The 26,451-nt window shown below is 39.8% G+C and overlaps 1 protein-coding gene and 1 pseudogene across 14 annotated transcripts in view; both read right to left on the bottom strand.

Moving 5' to 3' along the window:
- Positions 1-363: 363 nt before the first annotated feature.
- LOC135969145 (PHD finger-like domain-containing protein 5A pseudogene) lies at positions 364-4,885 on the bottom strand (annotated as a pseudogene).
- Positions 4,886-10,993: 6,108 nt separating this feature from the next.
- The window catches only part of PLS3 (plastin 3), an 87,587-nt gene continuing 72,129 nt past the window's right edge, over positions 10,994-26,451 (bottom strand). For 7 of the 14 annotated variants that reach the window (XM_045384226.2, XM_045384225.2, XM_045384227.2 and 4 more), the window contains 12 exons: positions 26,333-26,414; positions 25,369-25,534; positions 23,652-23,794; positions 21,082-21,108; positions 20,712-20,807; positions 18,098-18,293; positions 16,520-16,598; positions 15,433-15,547; positions 15,084-15,217; positions 14,259-14,382; positions 13,915-14,039; positions 10,994-12,239 (listed from right to left, as the gene is read on the bottom strand). In XM_045384226.2, the coding sequence (XP_045240161.1) occupies positions 12,107-12,239; positions 13,915-14,039; positions 14,259-14,382; positions 15,084-15,217; positions 15,433-15,547; positions 16,520-16,598; positions 18,098-18,293; positions 20,712-20,807; positions 21,082-21,108; positions 23,652-23,794; positions 25,369-25,534; positions 26,333-26,414 (1,420 nt within the window). In that variant the 3' untranslated portion in view covers positions 10,994-12,106. The remainder of the gene's footprint in view (positions 12,240-13,914; positions 14,040-14,258; positions 14,383-15,083; positions 15,218-15,432; positions 15,548-16,519; positions 16,599-18,097; positions 18,294-20,711; positions 20,808-21,081; positions 21,109-23,651; positions 23,795-25,368; positions 25,535-26,332; positions 26,415-26,451) is intronic. The other 7 variants (XM_074029264.1, XM_005594419.4, XM_074029267.1 and 4 more) reach the window with 1 other exon arrangement.

Here is a 26,451-nt window from a genome sequence, read left to right as displayed (position 1 = left end):
TTTTTTTTTTTTTTTGTATTTTTAGTAGAGACAGATGTTTCACCATGTTCGCCAGGCTGGTCTCAAACTCCTGACCTCAGGTGATCTGCCCGCCTTGGCCTCCCAAAGTGCTGGGATTACAGGCGTGAGCCACCACGCCCGGCTCATTTTATATTTTGAATACTAATCCTTTGGAGTTTATTTGAAAATATATCCTTTCAGTTTTTGCCTTGTCCTGTCACTATTTCCATAATGTCTTTTGAAGAAGAGAAGATGTAAATACAGACAAAAATGTAAATTTTAGTATTTACAGCTTGTGAATTTTGTGTATTGTTTAAGAAATCTTTCTCTACCTCCAATGTTAGCAAGATATTCTCCTGCATATTTATTTTTTTACCAGAAAGTAAACACAAATTTTATTAATATAATAGCAACAGAAGGACTTCCAATTTCTCAGAAGGAAAATAACATGAAACCAGCACCACCTGGTAAGTGTTACAAGATTAAATGTCCACATTTGTTGATCTGATAACTTCCTACCACACACCAAAGGTTTTTCAAGGACAACTTCCACCAGAGCTGCTGCAAGAACACATTTTTCACTGGGCATAGCTTCACAGTCAACTCCTCAAGCAGAAGACTGAAATACTGTCTCTTTTTAGAAGATATTGTTTTAGGGTGAACATATCAGTATGGAGAACAGAGCTTTGCTTCTCAAGTTCAAAAGAAACCATGAACGAATCTATCAATTTTTCTCTGACAATAATGTACCAGAGTGCTCTGTGGGGAATTCTTTTCCATCCCTATCACACATCTGGGTGAAGAGAGAGGAAGGAGTGGCAAGGTGTTGGTACACTAGCAGGCACTTCTGGTGATACTCTGGGCTCCGCTCCCTTTCTGCTGCTAGTAGTAGCCGTCTTTTTTGCCGGCTGTAGCAGCTTGATGTGGAGGAGGAAGGGGCCAACCAACAATCACCTCTTGCCACCCACCAATCACCTCTTCTTGAAGTCACATTTTTTGCATTCATAGAAGAGGTCTTAGTGATCCCCAAATTGGCAGTCTTTGGGCAGACATCTCTATCCTTCTCCTGGATGGTGAGCTCCTTACAATAATAGGCATCGGAGACCCCAGGGCCTCCACAGATCACGCAATGCCCCTGGTAAAATCTATACTTACATTCATCACCTATGCACATCAGGGTACAAGGATGCACCTATAGGAGTCACAAATCACACACTTGCCATCACATTTTTCACATAGCAGCCTGCTTGTAGCAAATGATCAAATCCAGATGATGTTTATCCATAGCTCCCATGTCTCCCATATATTTAAGTAAATTTATAATTTTGCCTTTTAGATATTAACCTTTTTCTTTTTCCTTTTTTTTTTTTTTTGAGATGGAGTCTTGCTCTGTCATCCATGCTGGAGTGGCACAATCTCGGCTAACTGCAACTTCCGCCTCCCGGATTCAAGCAATTCTCCCACCTCAGCCTCCCAAGTAGCTGGGATTACAGGTATGCACCACCATGCCCGGCTAATTTTTGTATTTTTAGTAGAGACAGGGTTTCAACACATTGGCCAGGCTGGTCTCAAACTCCTGACCTTGTGATCCGCCCACCTCAGCCTCCCAAAGTGCAGGGATTACAGGCGTGAGCCACCACACCTGGCCTTTTTTTTTTTTTGAGACAGGGTCTCATTCTGTCACCCAGGTTGGAGTGCAGTAGCATGATCTCAGCTCACTGCAACCTCCACCTCTTGGGCTCAGGTGACCCTCCTGCCTCAGCCTCCAGAGTAGGTAGAACTCTAGGCTGGCACCACCATGCCCAGCTAATTTTTGTATTTTTTAGTAGAGATGGAGTCTCGCCATGTTGCCCAGGCTGTTCTCGAACTCCTGGGCTCAATCGATCCTCCCACTTCAACCTCCCAAATTGTTGGGACTGCAGGCTTGAGCCACCACTCCCAGACTTTCCCATCATCATGTGTCAAGAAATCAAGCATTTCCTAAGCACCAGCTGATAACAGCTGCTAGGTAGGCTTATCACACTTCTACAGATTTGGCTAATAAAGAGACAATGAGCCCTAAAAGATTCAGACAATGTGTTACTTATACAGACTGCAAAAACAATCAGCATGGTCTTAGCTCTGTGCAACCCCAGTTCCACAGGAAAATATTGAACCAGAGGGCCAAGCAACAGACAACAGGAGTGGTAGGTCACTATGTTGCTGAAGAGCCAACTCTAGAATGCAACTAAGTGGTCTTATGGACTTCCACTGTACCTTAAAAGAGATTAAGGTGGAAAATCCCATGCTTCATTGGAACGAGAAAATTGAATGAAAAACTGCTCATAGCAGCCTCCCACAATATAGGGCGTCTCTCACAAGGTAAGGAGAGAGAACAGAAATATCCTTGTGACAGCTCTTTAGAAGACTCTATCTTTCCATGTTCTAGGCAAGTTTTGGATCAGAATGTGGTTGCACGTTGCATATAAGGTCTATGAGGAGATGTGCAAGATGTCTAGGATTCCACAGCAGAGCGATTCCTCTAAATCATTAACTGCTGCATTTCGAACTTTAGCCAATACTTATTCTGACCACTCTGGTCATGATGTACTTCACATCACTTTTTATAATAAAAAGTGTTTCTGCAGTAGGTTTGCCAATATTGTTTAGAATTTTTACAAGTATAAGTCTGATTACCCTGTAATTCTTTTCTAATACTTTCCTTTTCTGGTTTTGTTAACAAGGTTACATGTTAGCCTGATGAAGTGAGGCGTGGACTTTCACCTGTCTTTCCAGACTTTGAAACTTTGAAAGATTTCGTTAAAGATGAGATTAATTAATTAATTAAGAGACGGAATTTTGCTCTTGTTGCCCAGGCTGGACTGCAATGGTGCAATCTTGGTTCACTGCAACCTCTGCCTCCCAGGTTCAAGTGACTGTCCTGCCTCAGCCTATTGAGTAGCTGGGATTACAGACATGCGCCACCAGGCCCAGCTCATTTTGTATTTTTAGTAGAGATGGAGTTTCACTATGTTGGTTAGGCTGGTCTCGAACTCCTGACCTCAGGTGATACACCTGCCTTGGCCTCCCAAAGTGCTGGGATTAGAGGTGTGAACCACCACGCCCAGCGTGAGAATTATTATTATTTTTTGAATGGCAAAATTCAATAGTAGAATCATATGGTCGCCATGTTTTTCTTTGTTGGAAGATTTTTATTTTTATTTTTATTTTATTTTATTTTTTTGAGACGGAGTCTCGCTCTGTCACCCAGGCTGGAGTGCGGTGGCCGGATCTCAGCTCACTGCAAGCTCCGCCTCCCGGGTTCACGCCATTCTCCCGCCTCAGCCTCCCGAGTAGCTGGGACTACAGGCACCCGCCACCTCGCCCGGCTAGTTTGTTTTTGTATTTTTTTAGTAGAGACGGGGTTTCACCGTGTTAGCCAGGATGGTCTCGATCTCCTGACCTCGTGATCCACCCGTCTCGGCCTCCCAAAGTGCTGGGATTACAGGCTTGAGCCACCGCGCCCGGCCGGAAGATTTTTAATACAGATGAAAATTTTGACTTATGAAACTGTTCACATTTTTTATTACTTATTGAGTCTTTTACAGTATATTGTATTTCTAGTTATTTGCCCACTTCATTCAAGTTTGCAATTTTATCATGGTTTTTTTTTTTTTTTTTTTTTTTAGACAGAGTGTTGCTCTGTTATCCAGGCTGGAATGCAGTGGCATGATCTCGGCTCACTGCAACCTCCGCTTCCTGGGTTCAAGCGATTCTCCTGCCTCAGCCTCCCAAGTTGCTGGGATTACAGATGTGTGCCACCATACCTGGCTAATTTTTGTATTTTTTGTAGAGACTGGGTTTTGCCATGTTGATCAGGCTGGTCTCGAACTCCCGACTTGAAGCCATCTGCCTGCCTCCACCTCCCAAAGTGCTCAGATTACAGGTGTGAGCCACCGTGCCCAGCCTATCATGAGTTTCTCATATCTTTTTATTACCAGTTATCTGCATATCTACTTAAAAAATTTTTTTAACTTCAATTAATTTTATTTTTGAGACAAAGTCTTCCTCTGTTGCCCAGGCTGCGGTGCAGTACAGTGATCTTGGCTTATAGTAACCTCTGCCTTCTATTCTCAAATGATCCTCCCACCTCCACCTCCTGAATAGCTGAACTACAGGCCTATGCCACCACACTAGGCTAATTTTTCCACATCTTTTGTAGAGATGAAGTATATTGCCCAGGCTGGTCTCAAACTCCTGGACTCAAGCAATCCTCCCACTTTGGCGTCCCCAAAGTAGTGAATTACAGGCGTGAGCCACCACGCCCGACCTTTTTTATTTTTAATGCTTTTCATTCTTTTTCTCTTCTTTCGTGATCAATTTTGCTAAAGTTTATACATTTCATTAAGGTTTTCAATGAGCCAAATTTTGGTTTTTTCATCTGCTTTATCATGTGTTTCTTATTTTATTATTTTCTGCTTTATTATTTCCCTCCTTTGCAGTTATGATTTTTTAACCTAAAAATATGGATGCTAGGCCGGGTGCGGTGGCTCAGGCCTGTAATCCCAGCACTTTGGGAGGCCGAGATGGGCGGATCACGAGGTCAGGAGATCGAGACCTTCCTGGCTAATACGGTGAAACTCCGTCTCTACTAAAAAATAGAAAAAATTAGCCGGGCGTGGTGGTGGGTGCCTGTAGTCCCAGCTACTCGGGAGGCTGAGGCAGGAGAATGGCGTGAACCTGGGAGGTGGAGCTTGCAGTGAGCCGAGATCGCGCCACTGCTCTCCAGCCTGGGCGACAGAGCGAGACTCAGTCTCCAAAAACAAGCAAACAAAAACAAAAACAAAAACAAACAAAAAAAGGATGCTTAGCTCATTAGTATTCAACCTTTCTTCTCTCATATGAACTTAATGGTCACTGGGCACCCACAATTTCTGATACATGCTATATGATTGTTCACATAGGGAAAAATACCTAATTATAGTGGATCCAAGAGAGATTGAGAGTAGAGGAAATGGAAATAGAAAGTAGAGACTTATTTCAGGCCAGGTGAGGTGGCTGACACCTGTAATCCCAGCACTTTAGGAGGCCAAGGTGGGCGAATCACTAGAGGTCAGGAGTTCGAGACCAGCCTGGCCAACATGGTGAAACCCCGTGTCTACTAAAACAAATACCAAAATTAGCCCAATGTGCTGGTATGCACCTGTAATCCCAGCCACCCTGGGAGGCTGAGGCAGGAGGATCTCTTGAACCGGGGAGGCGGAGGTTGCAGTGAGCCGAGATCATGCCACATTGCACTCCAGCCTGGGTGACAGAGCAAGATTCTGTCTCAAAAATAAATAAATAAATAAATAAATAAAGACTAATTTTTGAAGTTTTTATGGAAGGGAGAGTAGAGAAAAGTGGCAGTAGCTGGAGAATAGTGTGTGATCAAGGGAGAATGATCAGCCAAATCCATTAAATATTAATGAGATGCAAACCATTCAAGTCACACATATATTCTTACAGAATTAGCAGACATTCTGCTTAAAATAAATGAGAGACCTTTGTGCGTATTTAAGTTATTGGCCATTTGGTTCCTCACACCATATCGTGATTGCATTTCATCCTCCAACTCCAGTTCAAGGTATAGGCAACAACAGTGTAAATGCAGAGTTAGTGTGAGCATGTGAGTTTTGTATATCTCTTGCTAAAAAAAGTAGCTCAAATTTACTGGCATCTTAGTTAGACAGTCAAAATTGTGTGTGTGTGTGTGTGTGTGTAAACAATGTGTGCAATGTGTGCTTGTATATTTGTGGGTACACAATTTGGGAATGGCATTGAGTAGTAAGAAACCAGGATAGACAGGAATCAGATCACAAAGTCACTTACTAAGAAGGTTAAATTTTATCAAGTATGTGACATTTCTTAGTGTGAGAGATAAGATTCTAGTCTAGACTCTTGATAAGCTCACCAAGGTCTAGTAGCAAGTAAGACTCAACTCATGGTACCTTGTAAAAGGAGTCCCGGAAAGGGAAATAAAGGTTTTCTCAGATGAAGTAAACCTCAGAGAATTTTTTACCAGAAGACCTATTATTAAACAATGGCTAACAGGTGAAAGAGAGTTTTCCAAAGAGAAAGGAAACTATAACCTAAGGATGCTGAGACCCCAGGAAGAAAGAAAGAAAAATAGAATGGTTATGATAGAGGTCAATATAATAAACTAAGCTTCTCTTCGTGCTTTTTAAAGGTGCTATTTGAGAGTTGAAGCCAGATTTATATCATATAACACGGTGCTCAATGTATGTAGAGAAACTGCTTAAAACATTTATATTTATTTAACAGGTAGAGAAAGTCAAGTGATCTAAATGAAAGTGAGGTACTTCACTTGAGGTGCTAAAATGTTGCTTAGTAATAGACTGTGATATGGTACATATGTATACACTAACACCTGGAGCAAGTCCTTAAAAAATAAGACATATTTGGCCGGACGAGGTAGCTCACGCCTGTAATCCCAGCACTTTGCAAAGCTAAGGCAGGAGGATTACTTGAGCCCAGGAGTTAGAGACCAGCATGGGCAACATGTCAAAACCTGGTTTCTACCAAAACAAACAAACAACAACAACAAAACCAATTAGCTGGATGTGGTGGTAGTGCCTGTAGTCCTAGCTACTCAGGAGGCTGAGAGGGGAGGATCACTTGAGCTTGGGAGAAGGTTGAGGCTGCAGTGGTGCCATGATAGTGCCACTGCTCTCCAGCCTGAGTGACGGAGCAAGACTGTCTCAAAAAATAAAAATAAAAAGAGAACTATATTCAAGAACACTTACTGACATGTCAAAATGGAATTTTAAAAAAAGTTCAAGTGACTCACCAAAAGGTAAGAGGCAGGGAACAGAAGGACAAAAAGTGGAACAAGCAAACATAAACTAAATAATAAAATGGTACACTTATGCCTTAACATATCAATAATTACTTTCAAAGTAAATAATGTCTAACTATTAACAATTAAGGCTGGGTGCAGTGGCTCACAGCCAGGTGTGGTGGCTCATACCTGTAATCTCAGCACTTTGGGAGGCTGAGGCGGGTGGATCTCCTGAGGTCAGGAGTTTGAGACCAGCCTGGCCAACATGGTGAAACCCCATTTCTACTAAAAATACAAAAATTACCTGGGCGTGGTGGCAGGCACCTGTATTCCCAGCTACTTGGGAGGCTGAGGCAGGAGAATCGCTTGAAGCTGGGAGGCAGAGGTTGTGGTCAGCCGAGATTACACCACTTCACTCCAGCCTGGGTGACAAAGCGAGACTCCATCTCAAAAAAAAAAAAAAAAAAAAAAAAGGAATGGCTGGGCGCAGTGGCTCACACCTGTAATCCCAGCACTTTGGGAGGCTGAGGTCGGTGAATCACCTGAGGTCAGGAGTTCGAGACCAGCCTGGCCAACATAGTAAAAACCTCATCTCTAGTAAAAACACAAAATTAGCCAGGCATGGTGGTGCATGCCTATAATCTCAGTTACTCAGGAGACTGAGGCGGGAGAATCGCTTGAACCTGGGAGGTGGAGGTTGCAGTGAGCTGAGCTCACGCCACTGCTCTCCAGCCTGGGCGGCAAGAGTGAAACTCCGTCTCAAAACAAACAAACAAACAAAAAGCAAATAAACAAAAAATTAAAACACAGATAAAAACACATGACCCAACTATATGCAATCTACATGAAACTCACTTCAAGAATAATGAATGCAGGTCGAAAATAAAAGAATAGAAAGTGACAGTTATGTAAACATTAAAAAGCAGGAATGGCTAGGCTATATTAATATCACATAAAGTGGAATACAGAGCAAAGAAAATTACTAGGAACTAGGAGTGACATTATGTAATCAGAAAAAGATCAATTAGCCAAAAAGAAATGGTGACCCTAAATGTGTAAGCACCAAACAACACAGTCTCAAAATACATAAAAACTGAGCAGGGTGTGGCCAGGTACAGTGGCTCATGCCTATAATCCCAGCACTTTGGGAGTCCAAGGCTGGTGGATCACCTGAGGTCAGGAGTTCGAGACCAGCCTGGCCAACATGGTGAAACGCTGTATCTACTGAAAATAGAAAAAAAAAATTAGTTGGGAGTGGTGGTGGGCACCTGTAATCGCAGTTACTGAGAAGGCTGAGGCAGGAGAATTGCTTGAACCCAGAGACAGCGGTTGCCGTGAGCCAACGCCATTGCACTCCAGCCTGGGCAACACAGTGAGACTCTGTCTCAAAAACAAAACAAAACAAAACAAAACAAAAACCTGATCTGGCTGAAAGGAGAAATAGATAATTCTGTATGAGTAGTTTATTGAGGTTAGTGGCTTTTTATGGTTGTCTTGGACAGATGCTACAAAAAAAAAGAGCAAAACACATTCAAAGCAGAAAGATGGAAATTATAAAGATAAAACCATACATCAATAAAATAGAAAACCAAAAACAACAAAGAAACAAAAAGCTAGTTCTTAAAAAAAAGTAATGAAATTGATAAACTTCTAGCAAGACTGACAAAGATTAAAAAGAGAGAAGACATAAATCACCACTATGAGGAATTAAACTGAAGATATCATTACATATGCTGCAGCTATTAAAAAGATAATTAAGGAAATACTACAAAAACTTTATGTTCACAAATTCAGCAACATGGAAGAAGTGAACAAATTCCTCAAAATTCAAAAGTCACCCAAAACGCAATCAAGATTAAATAGATAATCTGAATAGCCCCATAACAATTAAAGAAATATCTCCAGACTTGGACAGTTTTACTGGAGACTTGCACCAAACATTTAAATAAAAATTAACGTCATTCTGAGCTTAGATACAAAAATCCTCAATAAAATATTAGCAAATAAAATTCAACAATGTGTAAGAGTTATACACTGTGACCAAGTGGGATTTATTCAGGCATGCAAGGTTTGTTCAACTTTTGGAAACTAATCAATGTAATTCGCTGTATCAATAGGGTAAAGAAGAAAACCTTAAGATGATATAAATTGATGCAGAAAAAGCATTTGATAAAATGTACCCACCCACTCATGACAAAAATTAAAAAATCAATCTCTCAGCATATTAGGATAGAGGGGAATATCATCTTTATTTTCTTTAAGAGACAGAGTCTTGCAGCCAAGCTTAGGGTGCAGTGGTTCGATCACAGCTCACTGCAGCCTTGATCAACTGAGCTAAGTGATCCTCCTGCCTCAGTTTCCCAAGTAGCTGGAACCACAGGCATGCACCACCATGCTCAGCTAATTTTTTTCCCCCCCCGAAATGGAGTTTAGCTCTTTCACCCAGGCTGGAGTGCGGTGGCATGATCTCGGCTCACTTCAACTTCTGTCCCCTGGGTTCAAGTGATTCTCCTGCCTAAGCCTCTCGGGTAGCTGGGATTATAGGTGTCCACCACCATGACTGGCTAATTTTTGTATTTTTAGTAGAGATGGGGTTTCACCATGTTGCCCAGGCTGGTCTCAAACTCCTGACCTCAGGTGATCCACCCACCTTGGTCTCCCAAAGTGTTGGGATTACAGGCTTGAGTCACCGCACCCAGCCCCATGCTTAGCTAACTTTAGAGACGGAGTCTCCCTGTGTTGCCCAGGCTGGTCTCTAACTCCTGACCTCAAGCAATCCTCCCACTTCAGCCTCCCAAAGTGCTGAGGTTACAGGTATGTGGGGAAGAGATGGGGGATTCACCATGTTGGTAGAGATGGGGATTCACCATGTTGCCCAGGCTGATCTTGAGCTCCTGAGCTCAGGCAATCCACCTGCCTCAGCCTTCCAAATTGCTGGGATTACAGTTATGAGCCACCGCGCCCGGCAGAATTCTTAATGTATTGCTAATTTTGGTCCACATTCTTACTTGTTGCAATTAGTTTTTGGAGGAAAAAAAATCGTGTGTCAGGCCCACTGCTTTATATGAACACTTAACTACCCCATCATACACTCCTACAGGCTGTGGGCCCTGTACAGTGAACCACACAAAAAATCAGCTTCTTTTTTGAAGAAAGGGCCACATGGAATATATCTTTCCTATCTTGTTAAAGAGGCACTTCAAGGCGTTAGGGCTTATAGAGAAGAACCTTTGTACTTTGACGAAGACGAACGTGAATGAGTATGGCAGGTTCAAGGCATAAGACAGGTCTTAAGATATAATTGTCCTTACTTCATCAGTTACCCTAGTATGTTTGCAGATTTGTCTTTTTTTTCACTCATAAATTCTACTTTTATATTAAAAGAATCTATAATCTGAGACTGAACTCACTTTTTAAGTTATCTATATTTTGATCTTTTTAATTATACATATATATTTGCAAAAGTAGAGTTGTCAAATGTATCCCTTTTTTATTTTATGTCTTTGGAATTCAGGTGATATTTAAAAAGGTCTTTCCATCTCTCAGATTTTAAATGCAAAATATTATATAGTATCACTACGTAACCAAATCCTCAGTAGACTACACCTTATATTACTCATTCACACAAAGGCTTAAAAGGGCACTGATTGTCAACAAGGGATGATTTTGCCACCCAGGAGACATTTGGTTATCTCTGGAGACAATTTTGATCAACACGACTGGGGATGTGCTGACATCTAGTGGGTAGAGGCCAGTAATACTGCTAAACCTCCTACAATGCACAGGGTAGCCCCTTCCCCCGACCCCAACGAAGAATTATCCAGCCAAAAATGTCATATATGGATGAGGTTGCGAAGATCTACCATGAACCATTTCTCCTCTGTGACTGTTCAGATCCCCACTGTTTCAGGATATGTATATCACAGAACATTGAAAAGATTGAGGGAGGTGGAAAAGAAAAAAAAAAAGCAGGAACTGGATAAAGAAATTTTGGTAAATTGGAGAAAACCCTTTTACTTCATTTGTAGTGTCCTTAATTCAGTACCTCTAATTCTGCTCCCAAAACTGAAATTTAACAAACACCATTTTATAGAATACATCAGAAAAACGAAAAGAAAAATTCCTGACAAACATTGTCATACTTCCTAAGAGACAAAAGCATGAAGAAACTGATTATTATGTAAATGCCTTTATTTGAATTACTACATTGCTACCAGATTACATCACTTTTCAGAGTTAGAGTAACATAATACCTTGGAAACTATAGCAAACAGCTTGACAAAGCAAGAGTACATTAATTCCTACATATATACGTTTATTTTTAGTGACCACAGTTCTTTGTTTTAGGTGTAAAATTAAAAAATATATTGTACACTTAGCATACTCGGCCTACTAAATCCCGTCTAAGTTCTGAGCACATTCTCTCCTCAAAAGTATCATATTCAACAGCATTTTAAATTTAGAGAGAGAGAGTTTGATGATACAGGCTTTAAAACAAATAAGCATGTATTGAACCAAGTGATTTAAGACAAAATATTTCAGTTGTTTACAGCTTGGGTATGAGAGGGAAGATGCAAATTTAAGGTACATTTTTCTTCTAGCTACGATGTATGTTTTACTTACTTGAAGACCCCTTAAAAAAAGTAGCAAAATCAGCAGTCTTGTTTAATGTAATCAAAATATTCTTAAATGTACAAAAAAGGATCCTGTAGAAAGAATACTGTAAAAAGATACTGATCTTAAGAATAAAAGAATAAGAAAAGCTTCTATTACATTCTGCACAGCCAGTTACTTCGGCAGATTTTCAGTACTACAAAGATAAGCAAAGGATACTCATATCCAAATACCCTCTGACCATAGTTCTCGAATAAGAACTAGCATACTGGATGGAAAGCAAAATTACTGTCTAATAATATTCATATCCCATCATCTAAGCGAGTCCCCAGAGAGGGACATTCTAAGAGGGCAAAAGATAACAGAGCGAGAAATAACATACAGCAATGGGAAATGTCAAGGGCAGCATTCTAGGAAGAGAGAGTAAAATGTTTTGGCTATGAGCACATTTCAGGCGTGCCTGACAAATCCAACTCTGACTATGGGAAAGAGGAGTTGTTTTTATTAAACCCTTTCCCCTGAGGGCTCTCATGATGAGCTAGTCCTGTTAATCAAAATGAAAAGTCCTTTGAACGGCCAAGAGTTCCTTAAGTCATAAGCACTTCACCTGGAAATAGCTGACCTGCGAATCATGCACCTGGGAGCAAGGCTGATTTATTCAGATTGGTTATTTTACACTCTCTTCATTCCCCTGCCCATCAAACATGCAAACACAGTCATGACCATCTTGGGCTTTACTTCCACAAGGTCTTCAGGGAGAGCATATACTCTGGCTCCAATTCTTCTAGCCATTGACACTGCATACCTATTTTAGGGGGAAAAAAGTTAGGATGAAATTCTTGTCAGTTAAGGACACCACGTAAGACATCTATTTCCTCATATATGATTATCATGCTGGGATGTAAAAATTCCATATTGATAGTTTCTTTTGATTTTGATTTTTTTTTTTTTTTTTGAGACGGAGTCTCACTCTGTCGGCCAGGCTGGAGTGCAGTGGCCGGATCTCAGCTCACTGCAAGCTCCGCCTCCCGGGTTTACGCCATTCTCCTGCCTCAGCCTCCCCAGTAGCTGGGACTACAGGCGTCCACCACCTCGCCCGGCTAGTTTTTTGTATTTTTAGTAGAGACGGGGTTTCACCGTATTAGCCAGGATGGTCTCAATCTCCTGACCTTGTGATCCGCCCGTCTCGGCCTCCCAAAGTGCTGGGATTACAGGCTTGAGCCACCGCGCCCGGCTGATTTTGGTTTTGATTTCACTTTGAAGTTATAGTAGGTTTTTAAGCTCTATTATTTGGGGCCAATAATATTTATTCACTCTTTTTCTCCAATGTGAGGTGAGAATTAAGCTTGAAGCACCAACTTTATATATATGTATATAAAATTACCTAGGCTGTCTATACAATCCATGTTAATATTCTCATTGCACACTCATGTGATCTTAGAGATATGAGGTGGAAAATCATGCTAGATGCAAAACCCAAGTTGTTAGGCAGATGTGATGAATACTTCCAAATATTCATGAGAGGGGAGACAGTCTACATGGCACATGGACAGAGTGGCTGGACCAAAAACTAGAAAAGGCAGACAAAGGAAGGGACAGAAGAACTGAGATGTCCAGGTAGGGGAATTTTCAGGAACACATCTCAACTAATCCATGAAGCATTTCTAGGTGTGTTGGAACCAGAATCTTTAAATATAATTAAATCATCGAGTTTCTAGAAAAAGAGATTTCAAGAGTTCTTGATATATTGTGGGTATTAGACCTTTATCATATCTGCTAGAAACATTTTTCAAGGAAAAAATAATGTGCCTAACTCCAAAGTATTGCAAGAATGCTTCTTAGCTGTTCCATAATGCAGGACTGTGGATGGATTTTCAATGTCTAACTAGCAAAGTTTTCATGGATCACCCATGAAGCCAGATCACACTCTACGTCTTTGGTGAAGAAGGAAATAGGCTGGTGGAAAAGACCTTCTGAATATTGTTGAAATGCAAGAAACTATAGTCTTCTGTGGAGGGCTAGCAAGCATTCTGTTAATATGGGAACTGACGAAGATAAATTCAACAAATGTAGTAAGAATGATCTATGTATAGTAAAAGAGACATAAGTTGGATAATGTGTTTTTTAAAAAAGAATGAGACAGGTGAACACCTTAAGCTCATATTTTCCTTGTTGTAAAGTTTTACCTGATTTGCATTAAAATACATGCTACATTATTTCTGTAATCCACTGAAGCAACAACTGACTAAGCACCTAGTAGGCCAAGTACAAGGCTAGGCTCTTATAATTTTTAAAAATTTAATCTTTATAAAATCTCTAAGGTAAGTATTATTGCCCCCAGTTTACTGATGAGGAATCTGAGGCTCCAAGAGGTTTCTCCCAAGGTGACACCACTCTTACATGGCAGAACCTGAATTAGAATTCAGATCTGTCCAGCTGCAAAGCTGTGTTCTTTTCATGCTATTAGCAGTCTCCCTTACTTGGCATTATTGTGCTTGTCATCTTCTGTTAGATTGCCACTCTTCACAAGGTCATAGTTTATACAGCCTGGCTGGATGGCATCAATTAAATCCACAACTGCCAAACTGGAGCTGATCGTCTTGTCCTAGTGTGAAAGGAGAACAAATCTGAGAATTTTGATACATACAAATTAACATGTGCCTACTTATATCAAGTGTCCAAAACAAAGCCCAGTGAATTCATAAAGAATCGTGCCATTAGTCCAACAATAATTCTCACTCACAAAGAAGCCAAAGGTTGCCTTCCCAAATGATAGATGTTATCTCGCAAACATAATATTTAATAGTCAAATATGGATTCTGACCTTAAAACTCTGAATGGAAGTTGATTTTCCAGCTTCACTCAACGTTCTGTTTACCCAGTTCACAATGATGTCATCATTGGCTTTCTGACCATCTCCAAGATCTTCCAGGACATTGAGGGTGTATCTAAGAGAAGCAGCAGAAGAAAACGTCACAATCTACTTTATGAAGAAAAATGCAAACATCAGAAAGATGCTTTATCTTCCACTTTTAACATTCCTTAGATTTCAAGGACTAAAGATTTCATGGAAAGAGATTCACACTATGTGAAAAAAATATTTTAAGCTGTAGTGGCTTGCTACTGTTCTACCCTTTGTAGTGGTGAGAGAGGAGCAGATTGACAGTGCTTTAATGAGCAGGTCCAACGGCCTACTGCAGGCACATTTTGTACTATTCCAATAGTGGTAATGGCATAAAATAAGCTGTGCTTTGGCTGGTGCCCAGTCATAATGAATGCTTTTCAGCATTATGGTGATCTTCATCAGCATTACAGAGAGAGATCTTTATTTTCAAATGAGCACGAGGATGTTCATAATTTTGTTCTGACAATTTTTTAATTCACTGACACAAAATGAGGTTGAAATCTATGTGTCAGGCTTCCTATGTTTTAGAAAAGGGACTAGCCATAGTTCTGCTGCCTAACTTGCAAGGAAGCATCTCCCACTTAACATCCAACATATATTCATTAATTAAACTCATTTTGGAGTATAAATACAACATATTTCAAAAGTGTAGTCATTGACATGTTCACTTATTAAACACAGTAAGGACTAAATCACAGACCTCTGTGATAGTAAAGACTAAACAGCTAAAATTGTGTACTATACCTTCTCATCAGCTGCCAGACTAAAGCTAAAGTCAGGGTTTGGTTCCCATCATTCAGGTCTTGCCCTCCAATGCCAACCAGGGAGAATTTAGCAGGATGCTTCCCTAATTCAACAGCATAGTTGCAGTTTTCTAGCTGCAAAGGCACAAGAGTAAATGGTTAAAGACTTCCATTTGTTTAATCTGCATACGTGTGTGTGTGTCTTGTATAATGCTAGGTATCAGCACACAAAAACAAATAAGACACAGTTTTTGTACTCAAGAAGCTCAGCGTCAAGAGTTTTAGAAACAAAGGAATGAATCGAGAATAAAACTACTCTAACAAAGATACACAGCAACTTAATTATCTACCTTTTTCATGTTGGCTCCCAGTTTCGGGTATGGAGGTTTATTAACCTTACTCCAGTCAACAGGAACTTTAATTCGTTCATATAACTGTAAGATTACCAGGGCATCTTGCAGGTCACTAATGATTTAAAAATAATGTAATCAGTGTTTTCAGGAAGCTGGGACTTGACTTTCCTTAAAAACAATAACACTACATTGTCAAACAAGATATATAAAACCATAAATAATACCTAAGACTCATATTGTCTATCAATCTGTTCTGAAAATAGAGCTAAGACCATTCAATTCATTTATAAGTATTTATTGAGAGCTTACTGTGAGCAAGGCACTGTTCTAGAGGCTGGGCCCACAGGACGAAAATTCCTGTCCTTGCATTAGAGTCAGAGAGATAGACAATAAACAAGTACATGGATAAACAAACAATACGGGGTGTTGTTTGTTTTGTTGACAATAAACAATTTTACGGGTATATGTAAGTGCTATGAAGAAAGAAAGGAACTAGGGTTAGGGGTTACAGAGTAGCAGGTGGTAGTCAGGAAATCTTTGAATCAGTGACTGGAATACAGTAAGGGTATAAGCCATTATATGCGAGCAAAGAACGTTCTAGGCTGAGAGAAGAGTGAGCCAAAGTCCCCGAGTTGTTGTGGATGGTCTACTTAAAGGATTCCCTGGTCTCTGTTTCTTTCTTTTTTACCTTTCTTTTTTTTTTTTTCCCCTCTTAGAAATAGGATCTCACTTTGTTGCCCAGGCTGCAGTACAGTAGCACAACCATAGCTCACTGAAGCCTCAAACTCCTGGGCTCAAGTAATCAGCCTCAGCCTCCCGAACGGCTATCTGTCTCAAAATACAAAGTATTTGCTCCCTAGGGTACTATAAAGACATTTATATATTCTATCACTTACAGTTAATGATCATGTAAATAAATAATTAAAGCTTCTGTGTATTGGGAAAATGATGGAAATCACCACTCGACATTTTCCAATATAAATAATAGCTACAAATTAATATCTAGAAAATCTTTAGAGCTGTCATTATTTAACATCCATTCATGACATTCATAATTGTTTACAATAGCAGTAGGCAGGCTTACGCATAGAGATGGTTTACATGGGGATTGACACCAAGAGAGTTCATCCAGTTACGGAAGGTTCTTTCTTCACGAGTTTCTCCTGTTAAGAATATTCACAAAATTTACTGAACACTTTATGTATGTGCATACAGTGCCAATCCACATATTAGATTATTTTCTCTCTCTATTCAGATCTAGAAGTTTTCAATAACACGAGTTTCCAAGCATTCTCCTAAGTACATACATTCTCTCTAGATACAGGCTTATTTTTCAAATTTGAACTTATTTTAAAATTAAAGAATACAACCTTATTCTAACCAGTTAAGCAATTTAGAGGTTTATGAACTTTTTATAGTCTCCTCAAATCTTTCTCCAATATTTCCTCAAATCTGCATCCCTCAAAGTAACTGATGTTATCAGTTTAGTTACTGGTTTTATAGAAATATCGGTGGACACTCAATGAATTACTATTTGCTTTATTTATTTATTTATTTATTTATTTATTTATTTATTTATGAGATGGAGGTTTTCTCTTGTTGCCCAAGCTGGAGTGCAGTGGTGCGATCTCAGCTCACTACAACCTCTGCCTTCCAGGTTCAAGCGATTCCCCTGCTTCAGCCCCCCGAGTATCTGAGATTACAGGCGCGCACCACAACGCCCGGCTGATTTTTTGTATTTTTAGTGGAAACGCGGTTTCACCATGTTAGCCAGGCTGGTCTCAAACTCCTGACCTTAGGTGATCTGGCTGCCTCGGCCTCTCAAAGTGCTGGGATTACAGGCGTGAGCCACCATGCCCGGCCGCATTTCTTAATTTTTATAGACTATACTTCATGCATATATAATCTGGAAAAGGTAAACTCTGCCTTTCCAAAACTTAAAATTTAGTATATATTATCATTTGGTTTTTGAGGAGGTAAGGGTGAAAGGAGTTGGGGTTAGTTCCAGTTACACTGACTGTGGATGAATGAAACATAAATATATACTAAATTTACAGGTCAAACTGAATGCATATGTGTACTTTTTCCTGATGAGAGGATTAAAAAGTGGTCTAACCCTAAAGATTAAAACTAAAGACTGATTTACTAAGTGGCTTTACGTTAAGTGACTCGACTACTTTTTTTTTTCTTTTTTTTTTTGAGACAGAGTCTTACTTTGTTGCCCAGGCTGGAGTGCAATAGCATGATCTCGGCTCACTGTAACCTCCGTCTCCCAGGTTCGAGTGATTCTCCTGCCTCAGCCTCCCGAGTAGCTGGGATTACAGGCACGTGCCACCACGCCCAGCTAATTTTTTAATTTTTAGTAGAGGCGGGGTTTCACCACGTTGGCCAGGCTGGTCTCAAACTACTGACCTCAGGTGATCTGCCTGCCTCGGCCTCCCAAAGTGCTGGGATTACAGGTGTGAGCCACCGCACCTGGCCTTGACTACTTTACTTAAAAAGTTCACTTGTATCATCCTTTTCTGCCAGTTTTTACTCAGCACCGGCATCTGCTTCTTGCAGATATAAAAAAACTTATTAAGTCTAGATTGTAAAATCATTACGGCCTATGTATTTCTACTCTATAGTCCCACATATTCGAATTTGAGAAGTTTTTAGTTACCTTCTAATAGAGTCCAGTCAATATCCTGGTTCTCTGGCTTAGTTAGTGCTGGGTATTTATTAAACAGGTTAGCCACGAAAGCTAAGTTGAGTTTGGGGTTTCCACTGACAACATCAGCAGGGGTAACAAACTGTCTGCAACCTAATTTATCTGCTTGTTGAAGCATACTCTCGGCTCTCTTCAAATCATCTGTTTCCTGTTGAAACAAAATAGGAAGACTTTGTCAAAGGCCATACTAAAAATGTAGAAAATGTCCCCACAATCATAGTCTGGGTATACAGTTCTACTTTCTTTTAGCCAACATATGGTACTTATTATAAAATTGTTTTGAATGCAAAAAAAAAAAAAAAAAAAAGTTAGCGCTGTTAGAGGTGCAGTACTTTTAATACACACTAGATGGCGCCAGATCACATACCAAACTACAGAGTACATTTAACTAAATTGCATTAAGAAAGAAGTTATGTAAAAGCTTGGGGGAAACTCCCAGATTTTGTTTGAAAATCTGTAGAGAAAACATATACATTCACCATCTTCACTTTCTCCAGTTCCACTTTTCCTTTTTTCCTTCTCAATAGGAAAACAGCTTCAATTCTCCTTTTAAGCCATCTCAAGTTAAATATTCAGATAGTTTCAGTAGAATTTTTTTCAAATGTACTTATCTACAATGAATCTCTACTAATTATTAAATGTGAAAGGGTATTAACTGTAGTCCTACTTAAGTCTCATTTAGAAAATAGTGTTCATTTTCTGTAAATTGTGGGTTCATTCTCCTCAACCTGGCTTATTTTGTTTTGCTGATTTACTACTTTCTGCTTTGGAGTTTCTCCTTTTCTCTACTGGCTCTCAGCTGAACTTCACTGAGGCTTCTGGGTACTGTGCATTAGGTCAATGAGCTTCATGACAGAGTCGACTCCTTGGAACTCAGGAACCTCTGGGGCTGTGTTATGCAGCAGAAGGAACTGGAAAGGAGGGCACTGTTGGAGAGCCAGCTAGAGAGAGAGGAAGTTGTGCTGAGCTGTGGAAGTCGGCTCCCCTGGCTGAGGGAGAAGATAGATACCTTCATTCAGTGCATGTTCAAATCCCAAGGGAAATGCTTGTGAACTGTTGCTTGAATTGAGGAGAAGCAGAGAATCTATTTTTACTGATTTCTTTTGAGCATAGGGAGAATGGTGGAAGGCAAGACCAAGGATTAATCTCAGGGAACTGAAGGATTAAAAAAGGACGAAGGGAAGGGATTTTTTCCATTACAAAGATCAAGAGAAAAAAGTTAAACTGAAATTGAAAAAAGGTGAAACTGTTCAGAGTTAAAATTAGGCCTTGGTTGGACGTGGTGGCTCACGCTTGTAATCCCAGTACTTAGGGAGGCCGAGGCAGGAGGATTGATTGAGCCCAAGAGTTTGAAACTAGCCTGGCCAACATGGCGAAACCTCGATTCTTGAAAAAAAAAAAAAAGGCCCTAAAGAAGGTGTAAAGCGGAAAAAGGTGAAGGACACTGAAAACCATGAGAATAGCATGAGCAAAGGCACCTGGGTGGTGCTGGGAAGGAAGGTTGGGGTGGGGAATACAGACTTTTGGGGAAATAACACTGGATAGATTTTAGAGCAAGATTTGTATGGTGAGTGCCAAGCAGAACATTTCAGACTGAATTCTAGAGTCAACAGAAGAATCCTTGTCGGATTCTGAAGAGGGAAGAGACAAAAGAGTGTTTTAAGATCAATTGGATTGACTAGAGAAGGGGTGTATCAGAATCAGTTAGTATACTGATGCCATTTACCCTGGTATCAGATCACATGGCTAGCCATCCCAGACAGCTCCCTTCTTGGACAAGATGGCCCCTCATTCCTACCAAGAGTGACCTGAGCTGAAGAGTTTTGCATTTAACATACAGACAGAAATATAAGCACACAAGTCAGTTACAAATTCAGTTCTGGTAAGGGCAGCATAAAAATGGTTTAGCCAATGTAATCCACTCCATCCTATGGCATAATAGGATAGATATATGGATTTTGTTAATTAGTAGCATGCATTCCATATCTAATAGGTACAAAAACCACAGATTCCTAGAAACTTGGGACTAAATAGTCCAGTCTAACTCCTTACTTTATGGATGAACAAAGTGAAATCCAATTTTGAGAAGGAACTTGCCCAAGGTCACTAAACAAATTAGTGACATAACCAGGGAACATGGTCTCTGAGAGTGATTCCTTAAATTAGATTTCATAGATTGGGAGTTTGTAAAACATAATCACATTACTCTCAACACAGGAATATGAATATATGTATATATGAATATACAGTCACTAAATCTATTACTGTGGTTGTAATCCAAATACTTGGAAAAGGTTAGCTTCTAGTTGCTTATTTCCCCATACTTGTTTTGAATATTTTATGCCATTCACATAAATCAATACCACAACAACGATGGAATTCACTAACAATCAAAATAAATAAAAGCTAGTTTTCTGGCCTCTGAATTACATGTACAGTAATACATTTTAAAATAATGCTTAAAATTGCCAACTACACTTCATACAATTATAAAAATTATTGTATTTATAAGAAATTGACAATAATTTTGGAAGATTGTAGAATTCAAAAGAGCACTTATACTTACATTGAAACCTGACATGTTAATATCTATCCGTGGTTCACCTTCCTTTTGTCCTTTTGGTGCGATTTGATTGAGAAGATGGAAATAGGCTTTGGAATCCTACAAAGAATTGAAAATGTCAGTGAGATCACAGTGACAAGGAATGAATGTATCCTATTGTCCCATGTTTGGAAGCCTATTTGCATTGGACTTTTTGAGAATATATGGCACAAATCTCTCTGCCTTCTAATTTAACAGGTGTCTTCCCCAGAAAAGTCCATCTATCTGGCCTTATATCTGTCTTGCATTTGGATGAACTGGATTTTGACATGACTTCACAATTATTAAAGTCATCGATACAATAATGCTAATAAACATATAACCAGTTCTGTACCTTCACTGAATTACTGAAGTCAATAAGCTTGATAGACAAAACAAGCATTTAAAAAAGTAGAAGAGCAGAAATCCAGGAAGCATAGAAGAAAGAGAAAATAAACAGGTTATACCATTACAAAGCATAATGAATATACCACACCTATGAAGAAGTGATTAGCTATGTTATAGATGTATTAAATTGTAAATTTAAATGACAAAAGCATTAAATGATAAACATTTTAGTTGCTAAAATAACACTGAACCCTCTATGATCTGAATGTACTTAAAAAAACAAACGTCTCTTTTCGTTTTAAACCCCTGGACTAAATCACTTGAATGTTGTTTTCTTAGAATCCCAACACTGAAAACAATGGGGTTTGCTCACAGTCAACATGAATTCAGGTTGTGTGGACAACTCCACAAAACACAGCTTGAAAACCATTGTACTCGCACAAACGCTTATTAAGAGCCTTCACACACGTGCCAAGTAAATTCCTGCATCTTTGGAATGCTAGAGGACAGGAATTTAAGTGAAGGTTCCTTAATCCTGCCATATGTGAAGACCACCTTCCAGGTATGATATTAATAGTTTCCTGTTACTGGGCTTTGAAGGTCCAGACAGGCTATGAAGAAGTGTTTCTCATAGTCTGTGTGCATACTAACACCTGAGGAAGTTGCTCAATATGTGAATTACTGAATCCAATTCCTGAGCTACCAAATATAAATGTCTGGGAGCTGCCCAGAAAGGTGCCTTTTAAATCAGCTACCCAAGTGAGTTTGAAACTTGGTGCCATAAATGATTCTAAGAATGGGGGAAAATCAGGTGATTGAAAGCTATTTCAGAGCAATTCTTAAATAGCCAACTCTGATCCTATCATTCGGGGGGGCATAGCATTTACCTCTTAAGGAATAGTGTACTACAGCTGTGAAAGTGCTTTCGCTTCCAATTACTTGCTAAAGCTACATAAACAATTTATAATCTAAACCTATGGTCTTGAGAAGAACAAGTAAAGAGCAGACCCAGCAAAATCTGTATTTAGTACCCTGAAAACGGCTTTACAGGTGAAAATTTGAACTTGAATACAGATAAACTGGAAGTTGGTTTCCGCATTACCAAACAATTATTTCCTTTTTAAAAATATTCACGGCCGGGCGCGGTGGCTCACGCCTGTAATCCCAGCACTTTGGGAGGTCGAGGCGAGCGGATCACGATGTCAGGAGATCCAGACCATCCTGGCTAACATGGTGAATCCCCGTCTCTACTAAAAATACAAAAAAAATTAGCCAGTCGTGGTCGCGGGTGCCTGTAGTGCCAGCTACTCAGGAGGCTGAGGCAGGAGAATGGCGTGAACCTGGGAGGCGGAGCTTGCAGTGAGCCAAGATGGCGCCACTGCACTCCAGCTTCGGCGATAGAGCGAGACTCCGTCTCAAAAACAAAAAAAACAAAAAAACAAAAAAAAAATCAATCAGACTTGGTGGTGTGGACCTGTAGTCCCAGCTACTTGGGAGGCTGAGGTAGGAAGATCGCTTGAGCGTGGGAGGTCAAGGCTTCAGTGAGCCATGTTAGCACCACTGCACTACAGCCTGGGTGACGAAGTGAGACCCTGTAACAACAACAACAACAAAAAACCTGGCCAAACATATTGTATAATTAAAAGAGAGGGCAGGGTCAGTTGGTCTTATAATTTTGGGGCTATTCTTAATTTTCATGGATGAAATCAGTAGTACAGGCAACTCACTGCTTCCTCTCATCACTGAACAAAATCATATGATCGCCTATGCATAGTACTGTTTTCACAGCCTTGCTGGTCAGTAACGTCTGATGAAGATCCTTAAGTTTTTTCCCTGTGTACCAACATCTGGATGTCAGACAGAATTAAGGCAGTTAAGGAGAACTCCACACAATGTTTGCTATGGTAATATTGGCCCTCTCTGCATGAGAAGCCAAAGGCAACATGTAATAAATGTCTTCATTGTTAGTTTTCCCCCACTGCTCATGATGAACAGTGAGTAAAAAAAAAATTCAATTCAATGCAAGAAATATGAGGGTCTTGTATGTGCCACATACTATGTTATAGGTTGGCTTTAGTAGGAGGGCCCTGGAGCAGGGGCTGAGGTAGGATACACAGACATAAATAAGAGCTCATCACTATCCTCGAGGAACTCACAACTAAAGGTAGGATAAAATGAGAGGAGAAGCCAAATAAAAATGGTTAAGAGGACATCGTGAGGCCCTTCCTCTCTCTTCTAGGTGTGTTTACTAACAGGTACACTGAGGCCTGGGAAAGGCAGTTAAGAATGGAATAGTCATGTCCTATTCTTTAATACTCCATGTTTAACAATCGGCAGAATATAACAAATTAGCATTATAATGATAAATTAGCATAATATTTTTACCTTTTTCCACAAAATAAAACATAGGTGCTAATGCTCCTTATCTGGCTCTACTTCTCTTCTAAAATCTACCTTCAGGGCCAAGAGGCAACAAGGCTTGGTGATACAGTGTTAGGATTTTCCCTCTGTTAAGCTGGGATGAAATCTTCCAGCTATTATATCCCCCCAAAATGTTGTGGCTCTTTGAACAGTTACCTTGATGTCAGCACTAAAGTTGTTAATTTTTTGCCAGCCCGAGTTTTCCAAATGAAAGTTTGCCCATCTAAGCAGAAGCTCTTCTGGAGACAATTTCATAAGTTCCTCCAAAGTCTCACCATCTCGGAGCAAAGCAGCCAAGGCTAGAAGAAAAAAAAAATCCCACAGTCATTATATGACATAATAATGGTCATGCCAAGTTCATTCAGTCTTTTGACACTGTTAAGTAATAGAGGTGCAAAAACTACTATGACATAGCTCCTGGTTTCAAGATACTCAAAATCTACTCAAAAAGATAAATATATAATATATATAATAACATAATACTACAATTTATTCTTTTCTCTGTTATTCTTCACATTCCAAATACCAAATGAGGTTATGGCCTTTAAGCTTAATGGAAGCTTCACATTATGTCATATGTTTGTATAAATTGTTCTTATTTAACACTTCTAAAGTCAAGGATTTGGGGAAAAATGTTTAAAATTTGGGGATCTTTTACTTAGCCTTGTGATTAAAGTCAAAGATTCTGAGAAAGATATTTAACATTTGGGAATCTTTTACTTAACCTGTTGATTAAAGTAGTCTAGAAACACTGTGGTATTTGTATTTAAGTATAATTAATCAATTAATTCTTGAAGGCTCAAGCCTATTTTAACAGGAATATAATTCAACCTTATATTTTCTTTTTCTTTTCTTTCTTTTGAAAGAGTCTTGGACTACTGACCAGGCTGGAGTGCAGTGGCATGATTTTGGCTCACTGCAACCTCTGCCTCCCGGGTTCAAGCGATTCTACTGCCTCAGCTTCCCGACTAGCTGGGACTACAGGCGCACGCCACCATGCCCAGCTAATTTTTCTATTTTAAATAGAGACGGGATTCCATCATGTTGGCCAGTGTGGTCTCCAACTCCTGGCCTCAAGTGATCCACCCGTCTCAGCCTCCCAAGGTGCTGGGATTACAGGCGTGGTCCAACACACCCGGTTGCAACCTTACATTTTTTTTGTCGTTGTTTTTCGTTTCTCTCTCTCTTTCTTTCTTTCTTTCTTTCTTTCTTTCTCTCTCTCTCTCTCTCTCTCTCTCTCTCTCTTTCTTTCTTTCTTTCTTTCTTTTTTAGACAAAGAGTCTCGCTCTTTCACCCAGGCTGGAGTACAATGGCACAATCTCAGCTCACTGCAACCTCCGCCTCCCGGGTTCAAGCAATTCTCCTGCCTCAGCTTCCCGAGTAGCTGGGACTACAGGTGCGTGCCACCACACCTGGCTAATTTTTTGTATTTTTAGTAGAAACGGGGTTTCACCATGTTAGCCAGGCTGTGATTGTGCCACTGCACTCCAGCCTGGGTGACAGAGTGAGACCCTGTCTCCAAAAAAGAAGATGGTGCAAAATGGTGGGGCTGAGGGTGGTAATGGGGTAGAAGTTGTGTAGGCAGAACAGAAAAAAATAATCAAGTTTGAGGACTTCAGGAAAGCTCCTTAATCTCTCTGTGCTTTTGTGTCATTATTGCAAAATGAACTGTAAAGTGCCAGACAAATGTGAATTACTAGTAAAGAAGAGAGTCATGTAATTAGACTATTTTCCTGAATAACTCTATAGCATTACCTTATGTTCATTCTAGTTATCACCATTTAATCACCTCCATTAAGTGAGAGCATGAAAGTCTGCATGACTAGAAAAAAATAACCAATAAACAACTTCCAGAATGACTGCGTTCCATTACCTTCATTCCTGCTTAATTCAATGTCAGCAAACAAACCGATCTTAATGATCTGCCAAAGCAGTCCCAAAACCAGATGAGGTTTCCCAGCCCTCAAATCTTCTGCACCAATGTTCACAACATGACACCCAATGGCAGAAGCAGAGTTCAGTGCCAAGTTCAAGTTTTCCTGCAAGACAGCCAAATTACACACTTGCTTCTTGACCTTTCCATTTTTTAGCAGTCTACTTTCTCCCTTCACTGAAAATAACATTCAATGAGGAAATTAATACCTGTATTAATTTCATCCATATAGGTGTCACAAAAAACAAATTCTAGATTTTTGTGTTAGAAAGCCTAGCTAAGACAGATTTCAGCCTTATTGCTATTGCCTTTTGCAGAACCTCAGGAGAAGTTAACTTTGTATTTTTATTTGGTACCTTTTGAAGTATGCTGGCACTAAAGGAAAAGGCTGAGTACCACAGTAAATATATCCATGTGAGTAAAGTGTTATCATCCCAAAAATGCCCAAATGGGTGAGAGACAATCAGTACTGCATATGCCCAAAAGAGTTTTAGAAGTTATCAATGTCCACATCCCAAGAGGTGCTCTTCCCTGAGGGAATTTTGCTAATAATCTAATATTCACTTGATAGGAAAAAAAATGCTCCATTCCTTAATCACACCAGTTAATTAAGAGCTTTTATACTTCTGCTTATCTCTGTAGTGCTTGAACACATTATGAAATGAAAAGAACATGGGGCTTTGAAATTAGAATGGGATTTGAACCTCAGTTCCAACATTACTCTCAGGCAAACTCAGAAACCTTTCTGAGTCCCAGTTCTGTCTGTATAATTTGGATAACAATCCCACACTCAACAGTTTTTACAAGGATTTATTGGGAGCCTACAGAGTGTGGAAGCTGAAGTCTGTAGAACAGGTCCTCAAACAGTAATTTCATGTTAAAGGGAGGGGAGAACAATGCATACCTGAATGATGAAGGGTGTAAGTTTCTTCTTGTTGATTGCTCTTTCATCAATGGTATCAGGAACTGAAAGGTTAATCATTTTACTGAAACAAAAATAAAAAGTTGATTTTAAAAAAGAAG

The sequence above is a fragment of the Macaca fascicularis genome, chromosome X, assembly GCF_037993035.2.
Source record: "Macaca fascicularis isolate 582-1 chromosome X, T2T-MFA8v1.1".
NCBI lineage: Eukaryota > Metazoa > Chordata > Mammalia > Primates > Cercopithecidae > Macaca > Macaca fascicularis.
This window is presented reverse-complemented; position numbering and strand designations above follow the sequence as displayed.